The sequence below is a fragment of the Trachemys scripta genome, chromosome 9 (genome assembly GCF_013100865.1).
Source record: "Trachemys scripta elegans isolate TJP31775 chromosome 9, CAS_Tse_1.0, whole genome shotgun sequence".
Classification (NCBI taxonomy): Eukaryota; Metazoa; Chordata; order Testudines; family Emydidae; genus Trachemys; species Trachemys scripta.
This window is the reverse complement of record NC_048306.1, coordinates 53,470,600-53,481,107: the sequence shown is the minus strand read 5'-3', so window position 1 is coordinate 53,481,107 and position 10,508 is coordinate 53,470,600. Positions and strand designations below refer to the sequence as shown.

The 10,508-nt window shown below is 51.5% G+C and overlaps 1 protein-coding gene across 8 annotated transcripts in view; it reads right to left on the bottom strand.

The window, feature by feature from the left end:
• Window positions 1-586: 586 nt before the first annotated feature.
• DGKG (diacylglycerol kinase gamma) overlaps window positions 587-10,508 on the bottom strand; it is a 132,559-nt gene continuing 122,637 nt past the window's right edge. For 7 of the 8 annotated variants that reach the window (XM_034781014.1, XM_034781021.1, XM_034781018.1 and 4 more), the window contains 3 exons: window positions 9,493-9,613; window positions 6,507-6,567; window positions 587-1,146 (listed from right to left, as the gene is read on the bottom strand). In XM_034781014.1, the coding sequence (XP_034636905.1) occupies window positions 1,048-1,146; window positions 6,507-6,567; window positions 9,493-9,613 (281 nt within the window). In that variant the 3' untranslated portion in view covers window positions 587-1,047. Of the gene's footprint in view, window positions 1,147-6,506; window positions 6,568-9,492; window positions 9,614-10,508 lie in introns of those variants that run through there. The other variant, XR_004647046.1, reaches the window with a different exon arrangement.

Below are 10,508 nucleotides of genomic sequence, written 5' to 3'. Positions count from 1 at the left end.
AATAAAAAGAATCTGTTCAATAAATATATAAATAAAAACAGACAGGTGCGGTCCAAAATCGGATTCAGGATTCCATGGAGGCTGGCAGCCTGGCAAGGACCATGTTTGACCAGTTATACATTCCAAGTGTTGTCTTCTCTTGTTTACCCTGAGTTTGTTTCTGGCATCCAAGGAACGGGCTCTCTTTGTGTGGCCTCCCCCGTCCCTTCTGGCTCCCTCTCTCCAAACATAGCTCGCACCCAAATGGGTCTGAAATTGAATGACAAACTTGCTTCTGTTTAAAATCCCCCCACCCCCCTCAAAAAAAGCTAGTGGTGGGGCGATTTGAAACAATGAAATTAGAACAGTTTGAGAAAAGGCACCATCTCCCCTCTCCTCAATATTCTTGAAGCTAAGACAACAAATAACTGTTAGAATGTGTAGGAGCTGGTGACCACAGGGACAGTGCAATGAAACATCCAGTGTCCTTGGACAGCATTAAACGATAAATAAGTGACACTCAGCTTCTTGCCAGGTCGCTGTTTCACTGGCAACTTTGGGGGACGAGTGGGGAGTTAGTTGTTTAAATAAAAAGAAAGAAACCAACTCTCATTTGCAGTGTTGGGCCAGATATTATACTCCATCCATTCCAGGCCATCTATGCTGGTCTATTTTCAGAGGATAAAAAATTTTCTCAACAGAGTCTAAGGCTTCACCAGGGACAAAACCCTTCCCCGGCACTGAGAGTTTGTTTTCACTCCTGCGACTGAGACGTTCTAGGAATAATCTCATTTTTCAAACCATCCAGGTGGTGCCTGCCAGTAGCGTGTGTGTGTGTGCATGTGTGTGTGTGTGTGTGTACAAACCCAAACCACACCTCATTTCACATGGAACCATTGGCTGCTCTTTTCCACTTGCTGTTCAAACCACTCCGGTCTGCTGTTTCCAAAGCAGAGCGAGAAGTCAGGAACTCTGAAGGGATGAAGGGTCCTTTTCCACAAGCCTTCCTTGCAGCAGTTGCCAGCGGGATGCAGCGTTGTCACCTCTGGACTTGATTTCTTTGCTTTTTTAGTCTTGAGTTCGGTTTCTTCTCTTCAGGAAGAAGAAGCTGCTCTTCTGGGGAGCGCCCAGCAACATCGGCACTTGGCTTTTGTGGGTAATTTTTATCTAAAAATCAATACATAAAACAAATCAATCAATAAGGCTCAGCTTAGAGAAGGGTTAGCGGGGCTACTCCTCTCAGAAAGAGACTCTCTGTTCCCCGAGAACATGACAACAGCCATCTTGGCCAGCATGCTAGGGATGGAACAGGGACCTCCACTGCTGCAAGGAGGAGCCTTTACAGCTTGAGCTAAAGAGCCAGGCTCAGCTCATCTCTGAATTGGACACCTAACCCATGCTGACCAGAGGGCAACAGTAACACCAGGAGCCAATTAGCTCCTGGCTTCTTAAGACTCAAACTCTTGTAATTCACTCGACATTTTATGAGGGACAGAAAGCCTGGACGAGGTGCATGGGTTTGGATTCCTCTCTCCAACACGCAGCTTTGTCCTTCCATCTCTGCCCCGGTCCACATCATTCTTAAGAACATAAGAATGGCAATACTGGATCAGACCAAAGGTCCATCTAGCCCAGTATCCTGTCTTCTGACACTGGCCAATGCAGGAGCCCCAGAGGGAATGAACAGAACAGGTAATAATGAAGTGATCCATCCCCTGTCACCCATTCCCAACTTCTGGCAAACAGAGGCTAGGACACCATCCCTGTCCGTCCTGGCTAATAGCCATTGATGGACCTATCCTCCATGAACTTATCTAGTTCTTTTTTTTTTAATCCTGTTATAGTCTTGGCCTTCACAACATCCCCTGGCAAGTAGTTCCACAGGTTGACTGTGCATTGTGTGAAAAAATACTTCCTTTTGTTTGTTTTAAACCTGCTGCCTATTAATTTCATTTGGTGACCCCTAGTTTGTGTGTTATGAGAAGGAGTAAATAACACTTCCTTGCTATTCTAGTCTCCTCAGCAAAGACTACCAGACACGACAAATGGCGGTGGGCTTTTGTGATGTCAACAATGATGTCTAGGATGCAGGGGTGAAAGTAAGTCCAGTGACTTACCAGTACGCTGGGGCCAGCTCTGGCCCCCGGAAGGGGCATGGCTGAGGGAGCCAGAGCCAGCCCCAGCCCACCCTGTAAGGTAAGTCTCTTCCCTCCCCCCCGCGGGTAGCAGAGGCAGCCCGGGGCTCTGGGAGCTATTTAAAGGGCCCGGGGCTCCCCTGCTTCTACTGCCCCGGCCCTGTAAATAGGCCCCGGAGCCCAAGGGTAGCGGGGGGCTCCAGGGATTATTTAAAGGGACCGGGGCTCCAGCTGCCTCTGCCGCCCCAGTCCTTTAAATAGCCACGGGAGCCCTGCTGCTTCCCCAGGGCTCCCGCGGCTATTTTAAGGGCTGGGGTGGTAGAAGCAGTGGGAGCCCTGGACTTTTTAAATAGCCCCAGAGCCCCACAGCCCTACCCCAGGGCTCCAGCAGGGGGCTCTGGTGGCAATTTAAAGAGCCTGGGCCTCCAGCCCCTGCTGGGAGCTCCAGGCCCTTTAAATTGTCCCCTGGGGAAGCCGGGCAGCCCCGGTACGGCGTACCGGCTCTTGTCAGTACACCGTACTGGGGCGTACCGGCTTATTTTCACCTCTGCTAGGATGGATCCACCAAACACACTTCCATAGATGGGCCAAGTTACATTAGAAGCCAGAGCTCTAGATGGCTAGAGCCTCGCCCAGCAGCGCCTCCCTTTGCACCCAAACTCTTCCTGATCTGGCTCCTCTAGAATATAGGCATCACTTTATTCCTAAACAAAGTGGCTGGTTTTCAATGCCCCGGGCGGAGGTGCAGTTGGTAGCTCTTCTAACGCCAACCCCACTGTCACGTGGCTCTTGAAGGGGAACCTGTGGTTCCTAACAGAGATTTTTTGAGGAAAAGGTGGGATTGCTATGGGTGAAGCTGCTGGCACAGGGGCCACAGCATGATGGAGCGGTCTGGATGCATATGCTGCCCACTCTGCCAGGGAGGGGTTATCTGGATGGGGACGAATGGCTCACAGGATTCTGTCTAGCAGCATTTCCACGGCAGGGTCAAGTCAGCTGAGTCCAAAACTTGAGTGTTGAGTAGTTTGACAATGGGGAGCATTCTGAAAAGCACCAAAGAGATTTAAGAGCCCAGGTCCCATTTTCAGCAGTGACTTAGGCATCTAAGCTCAGATCCGCCAAGGTATTTTGATCACTGAAACCAATGGGGTTTAGGCACTTGGAGGTTCTGGGTCTGAGGTGCTCAGGTCTCATTCACAGCCAGTGCGAATTAGACTCCTCAATCATTTGGGTGCTTTTGGAAATTCCATCCAATATCCCTGCAGTCTAGATATAATAATCATACAGCAGATGTGAAAGTTAAATGCAATTCTCCCTCCAGCCAGTGGTTGGCAGCGTCCCTTTAAAGAGCCTGCTCTTCGTGGGTCAGGGACATGGGAGTTGCTGGATTAAGGGCTTCCTAGCTTTGCAAGTGCATAAGGCCAGGCACATGGCAAAGCCACGCTTGGAATATGTCTCTTTGTGAGCCGCCAGCAGGACCCAATGCCATGGAGCAAAGGTGTCGGGTCGCTCTGGATCATACTGGGATCCTGGACCGGGGCACTCTGGAGCCTCCGGGCAGGGACACCCACTCTCCCCGGAGACCCTGTCCCCAGCAAGGCGCTTTAATAATCTCCATCCTCTCAAGTGCAATCACTGCAGTGAGTCTAACGTGCTGCAGTGACAAAAATAGCAGGTTGCCAGGGCTCTGATGCCGCCCACCAGGAAGCTCACGAGTACCACTTTAGATGCAGAGGCATTGCGTTCGGGGATGGGGGAGGGGGCTGAGGAGAGCTGGTACCATCGCCCTGTTCAGGCACGGCAGGCTGGGTCATGTGTGTTCACTGTGGGGTCACGTTCAGCCCTTGCACTAGCAGGGGTCAGGGTCCTGGGATGATCCACCGCAAGGTGGCTGGATGGCATGTGCACCGCACCCCGCCCTAGAATGGTGCAGCCATGAACCGGTTCCCTATGAGCCCGGCCAGCAGACCCAGCTGTTGGGGCGCCCTGGGTCAGCACTCCCCTCTTCGCTTAGTGCCCTACACTTTTGGGGCTGGTCCCAGGCAGTGAAGGACTCTGCCTCGGCTGCGAATGGGCTGTGTGGAAGGGAAGAAAAATCTGACTTGTTTGAATTAAAACAAAGGGGAGAGTTTATTGGGAGATCTGCTGAAATCAGAGCAATGCTGAGACAGCCTGTGCCTATGCAGTCATTCCTGCCCAGCGAATCCAACCAGGAACAGTGCTATGCAATGTGGGGCGAGGCTGGGGCCCTGCTTCAGAGCCAGCACGTCTCGCAGAGGCAGCATGGGCAGCACACTCCACTCCGGGGACAACAGGTTGGGGGACCCTGCAGCTGGCTCAGGTGGCTGGTGACACCGTGACAAGCATTTCTTGCCTGGAAAAATCTTGGTTATGATGTCAGAGCCTTGAAGATATTGAGGCGGGGGACCCCATGGGGCGGAAAAAGACACATGGAAAAGGAGCCAAAATGCAAAGTGACCTGAGTTTTCTGCTGGCATCTAAAAGCCATTGTTTCCCAAATCCTCTCTTTTCATTTAAGGCTATGCTAACCAGTGGTGCTAGCCTGCATCGGCAGGAGGACGGGAAGGTGAAGTATAAAGTCAGAGGTTTCAGGTGGGCATTTTACTGTCCCTTTAATCTGTATAGAGAGAACCCCCAAGGCCACATCCACTCCAGAGCCAGATCCCCAGCCTTGCTCCACTGAGTCAGTAGAGCTGTGCAGACATGCACCACCCGAGGCTCGGGCCCATTATAGTTACTTGTTTTCATTCGAAATAGCAGGAAGAAGGATCTGGACAGTGAGGCACGGGGAGCCGACACCTGAGCTGGGCCCTGTACAGCTCCCAACTGAGGGAGTCAACTGGGGCACTTTGGCTTAATCTGCACTGTCCGAATAGAGGGGAGCCAAGACCTGAAATTAGCCCCACCCCCTTTGCCCCTGGTTTATTTTTTTAGCCTACACCTTTCAGAAACCCTGTGAGGGAAGTCACTTACCTCTCATGAGCAACTCCTGTTGGTTGGATGTGAACCTGCACTCTTTTCCTGGTGCCCTATTGGCTGTTAACCTCATCAAGCGGGTCTTCAATGGCCCAGCCCTCTGGCTAAGTCACACACAGTCTAACGCATGAAGGAACCCCTTCTGGGGTAACACAGTCCAACAATGGTTGGCCCCCTCCAGGGTCTTCAGCCCCATCTCTAGGCCTGTTTAAATTCTAGCTCCTTTCTTAGGCTTTTAGTACTGAGCCTTATCCCCTTCCTGGGGCTTCGGCCATTTCCCCAGTGTCCAGTAGGGTGATCTGGGTCTGTCCTCTACTCTGGGTCCCAGCCCAGGGACCCTACAAATAGCAGCCACATGCTGCCTTATTTAATAGCTGCTGCTGCTATTTCCTGGGCCACTTTCCACCTAGCCCCTTCCTCTTCACCCTTAGCCCAGGTTCTCTATTTGTTCTCACACAGCCTTTCAGTCTCGCAGCCTTTCTCACCCTTCTGGTCCACACCAGCGACTGAGCCACTCCAGCCCTGCCGCTCCTTTTAGCTATGCTTGCTGCACTCTGATTGGCTGCTTCCCTGCAGCCTATCTATCCAGGGCTGGAGGACCCATCTTCACTGCTCCTTTTTCTGGGGCAGTGTGTGGCAGGATTGCAAGGCCTCCAGCAGGGGGCCTCAAAGGGCCCAGTGCATCCTGTCACCCACCCTAATGCAGGGGTTCTCAAACTGGGGGGTTGCGACCCCTCAGGGGTTTGCAAGGTTATTACATGGTGGGTCGCGAGCTGTCAGCCTCCGCCCCAAACCCTGTTTTGCCTCCTGCATTTATAACGGTGTTAAGTATATTTAAGTGTTTTTCACTTATAAGGGGGTTGCACTCAGAGGCTTGGTATGTGAAAGGGGTCAGCAGTACAAAAGTCTGAGAACCACTGCCCTAATGAATCAGCCCAGACATCAGCACTCTTCCCCGCTCTGCACTTCAGCTGTACACGTGCTGGAGGTCAGGACTCAAGAGCTTGTGAATTTAAGTCAAATTTTTACTGTTTTTTTTTTTTTAATTATTATTAAAAAGGCCACCTTCTGTGCTCTTGCTGAGGCTACAGGGGCTGGGGGAGCATCACACTGCTTGGGCTTCAGAGGCTTGTATCCAGCCCTCTTCTGCAGGGGGTGGGGGGAGAATCGCCAGGAGACAATGGTGTAGGGAGGTGATAATGGGGTGATGTCCCCTCCAGTCACGGGGGAGGGGGAATAAGAGACAGATGTAGTCAAGGAATCATGTTGGGAATTTTCTTTGGATTACAAATCCCTTCTCTGAGAAAACCACCCAACCATCAGCAGCTGCTTTTGATGTAGGACTCTGCCTTTGGGACCCCGTCCAGTCTGCACCGCTGCCAGTTGTGTACTCACTGTGCAGGGAGGCTGCATCCAGGGCTCTCCATCCACCTGCATGGGCAACAGCTTTGTTGTTCTGGAACCCACAAACAAACAAGACACAGGGTGAGGACACAGGAGGGGCTGCCTTTCTCCAGGCAGTCTGCACAGAGGGTCCTGTAGCTCACTGACCTGCCCCGGAGAAGTGGGCGGAGACACAGAGGACATGCTCTGGAGCAGCCCTTAGTGAAAACATGCCCTGAACTGCAAGCCCTGGGCACATGAAATCCACGTGGGAGACTGCTGTAATGCCCCAGGCTCGAGGCATCATGCCAAGGATTGCACCTTGTTTTATGAGCTACTGGATCTGATCACTTCCTTTCCCAGGTCAGTAGCTTTCCCTGGATCCTCTCCGCTCCTTCCTTGCATCTTTGCTGAACGCTCTTCGTTCTTCTGCTGCATCTATCACTGCCTCTGCCCACGCGTTTGATACAGTCATAGAGTTCAAGGCCAGAAGGGACCACCAGATCCTCCAGTCTGACCTCCTGCGTAGCGCAGGCCCCCAACAACACCCAGCACCCATGCACCAAACCCAGCCACTGACCAAACTATTACAGCTCCCAGGACACTAGAGTAGGATGTGTCACAGGCAAAGAAGAGGAGGGACTGAAGTGCATCAGTGCCCAAGGCCCACTCAGTGTCAGGAAAATGATTACATGAGAGAGACCCAGATAATCCTGACAAGTGACCCGCACCCATGCGCTGCAGAGGAATGAGAATCGCCCCCTTCCACTAAGGTCCCTGCCAGTCTGACCTGGGAGATAATTCCTTCCCAACCCCACACGGAGATCAGTTAGACCAGGGGTAGGCAACCTATGGCACGTGTGCCAAAGGCGGCACGTGAGCTGATTTTCAGTGGCACTCACACTGCCCGGGTCCTGGCCACCGGTCCGGGGGGCTCTGCATTTTAATTTAATTTTAAATGAAGCTTCTTAAACATTTTAAAAATCTTATTTACTTTACATACAACAATAGTTTAACATATATTATAAACTTATAGAAAGAGACCTTCTAAAAACGTTAAAATGTATTACTGGCATGCGAAATCTTAAATGAAGAGTGAATAACTGAAGACTCAGTATCCCACTTCTGAAAGGTTCCCAACCCCTGAGTTAGACCCTGAGCATGTGAGCAAGACCCAGCTAGCCAAGCATTGGAGAGAGAGAACGTTCGGTGCCACCTCAGAGGCCTGCTCCCTCCCCCCTGCCGCCCCATCCAGTGTCCCATCTCCAGCTGGGCCAGTCCTGATGCGTCAGTGGAAGGAGGTTAAAAAAAACGAGGCGTTGTGGAGATGATAAACTCTAGGGGGATGGTTCCATGGATGAGAGGCACCCTGGGCTGTACATGTGGGTATGTCATTAGGGGTTACAGTCTGGCCAGGGGAAGGGCAGATCTGGGATCTGAGTCAGTGGGGTGGAAGGTGTGTGGGTTTTGAGTAATCAGGACTGATACTGAGATCTGAGTCTATGGGAAAGTACAATCGAGTGGCCTTTCGGTCAAGGTGGAGGTGTATTGCAGTCTGTAAGGCATGGGGAAAGGGATGAAGTACTAAAATCCAGGGGTGAGAATGAAGGTGGAAGCACCCTACAAGACACCTTAATTAAGGCCCAGCAGTCTGCCATCCCTCTGAAAAAGCAGGGGTCAGGAACAAGGGGAGGCTAATGTGGCTCCATGGTAAACTGGTCAAAGATCTGAGGGGTGGGAACCCCTGTCCTGAAGCGCCTCCCTCAAGGTAGATGCTGGAAGGTTATGTCACCGATGACTGGAAGGAGGGAGATAATGAACCTGGGTCGCCTACCTCTTGGGTGACTACCCTATCCGCTGGGTGAAAAGTTATAAGGGGAAGGGAGGGCAGCAGTGAACACACCCTCACTGCCTCCTCCAGCCATTTTGTGAACAGCTGAAACTATTTGCGTGAAATCTGCAAACAGTTTTGTGGCATCCGTCCAAACATTTTTGCCAATTCAATAATGACTAATACACAAACCACCTATTGATCAGAAGAAAGGAAGGGGAGATCTGAATACACACGGCCAAATCCTGCCGTCCTTCCACCCTGTTTCCTCCGTCCGAGTCAGTCAAACTGCCACTGACGCCAGGCGAGCTTGCCCAAGTAAGCAGTAAGACCTTCAGGATTTGGCTCACACAATGAGTCGGTGACAAGGGAGGGTTCCTAGTTTTAAAGGAAGCCAGCCAACAAATGCACAAACCCACTAACAACCATCACTGAAGAGTCACTGAAAACTAGGGAGGTATCTAAGGGCTGGGAAATACAACACGGCACTATTTTACTATGAAGGAGAGAAGAATGATTTTGTCAATGACTGACCGACCAACTACCCAACCAAACCAGCTAACCAACCCAACCCAAACCATCCCAGCCTAGTAAAAGAACTGAGCAAATATAAAGAGAGACACTGTGGCCAATAGACTCCTGAGCAATAAGTGGCAAAGGCTTACACTAAATATTGCCGGGGTAGCTGTATCACCATAGGTCCTAGGAGCCTTACTCATGGCCAATGAGTCCTTTCTGCTCAGTGCTGTACAAGCCCCATACATAACGCAGGAGAGAAACAAGGTGGGGGAATAATGTCTTTTATTGGATCAGTTTCTGTTGGTGGAAGGTACGTGCTTTTGAGCTTGACCCTTCCACCAACAGAAATTGGTCCAATACAAGGTGTTACCGCATCTACCTTGTCTCACTCATATCCGGGGACCAATGCGGCCACCACAACACTGTAAATAAATCATGCCAGACAAGCAGACCTGCTGGAATTGGCGTTAAGGATTAGCGGGTGAAGGGGAGACAGGTGGGGCGATAACTGGCTCTCAGCAGAGCCTCGGACAGGCGTTGGATGTAGCAATGTATCTGTTAGGATGCTTTCAAATAGTCACAGCCATTTGCCATGTTCTAATGGGCGTGATTAAGAGCGGGATCAGGAGCTGAGGGCTGGAACAGTACCTGATGGTAACAGATGAACACTGAGCCAGTCTCTTTCCAGCACTCTTCAGTCCGGTGTAGATCTGCCCCATCTCCATCGCTCCCTCGAGACCCACCACTTCCAGGAGCTGGTCACTGAGGTCTGGGAGGAGAGAAAGTCAAACACTGCATGTAGGTTCTGACCTTGTCCAGACTGAACTCATGTCCTCAGACATAGCCCCTCACCCAGCCTCTGGTCTAGTACTAAATACCACTGCTCGTTACTATTCCTATCCATTTAGCAACAGGAGCAAGACACTTTACAGAGCAGACATTTACACAGTGATCATGTTACTCATCACATTGCAGCCACCTCTGGAGTGGAACTCAGCAGCCACTGTAAACATGTCAGCAATACTGCCTAACAGTGTAGGGGCAGGTCATGAACCCAAATGCAGCGAGAGGGGAATTTATCTGAACATACTGTAGCTCGCTGTCTTGGAATTTAGCCTGGGCACTGGGGCTAACAGACATTTGCTTGGAGAAAGAGCTGTGAATCCCTAACAGACTTGGGCTCGTTCTGCAAGGAAGTATCTCTGAACACTCAGTCCAATGCTGGGACGGAGTTTGGGAGCTCAGCAGAGAGTGGGGAAATGACACCTCCCCACCTGGGACCAGCTTCAAGGAGGACAGGGACTTTCCCCACGCCAGTCCCCTGCATCACCATGGCCGTGGTGTATAGGAGCTCTTAATGCACTGCAGCTGGCAGAGGGAAATCTGCCTGGTCACGCACAGAGCAGGGCTACCACAAACACGGGGTGTGCTGGGACCAGGGCAGGGCTGGAAGGGGGTGGCCTGGGGGCAAACCCATAGCTCACAGTGCTGGAGGGCGGCTGGTCTGGTCTGCAGTAACTTAGAGCAGCACCTGGCTGCTGTATCTTATTCTGGAGTATGTTTTGGCCTCTGGAAAGCCCATAAAGCCATCTTTGCACCCCTCCCAGGGATGCCCTGCAGATCAGAGCCCTTGCCTTTCTGGGCATGCTCCACATGCCTGTCAA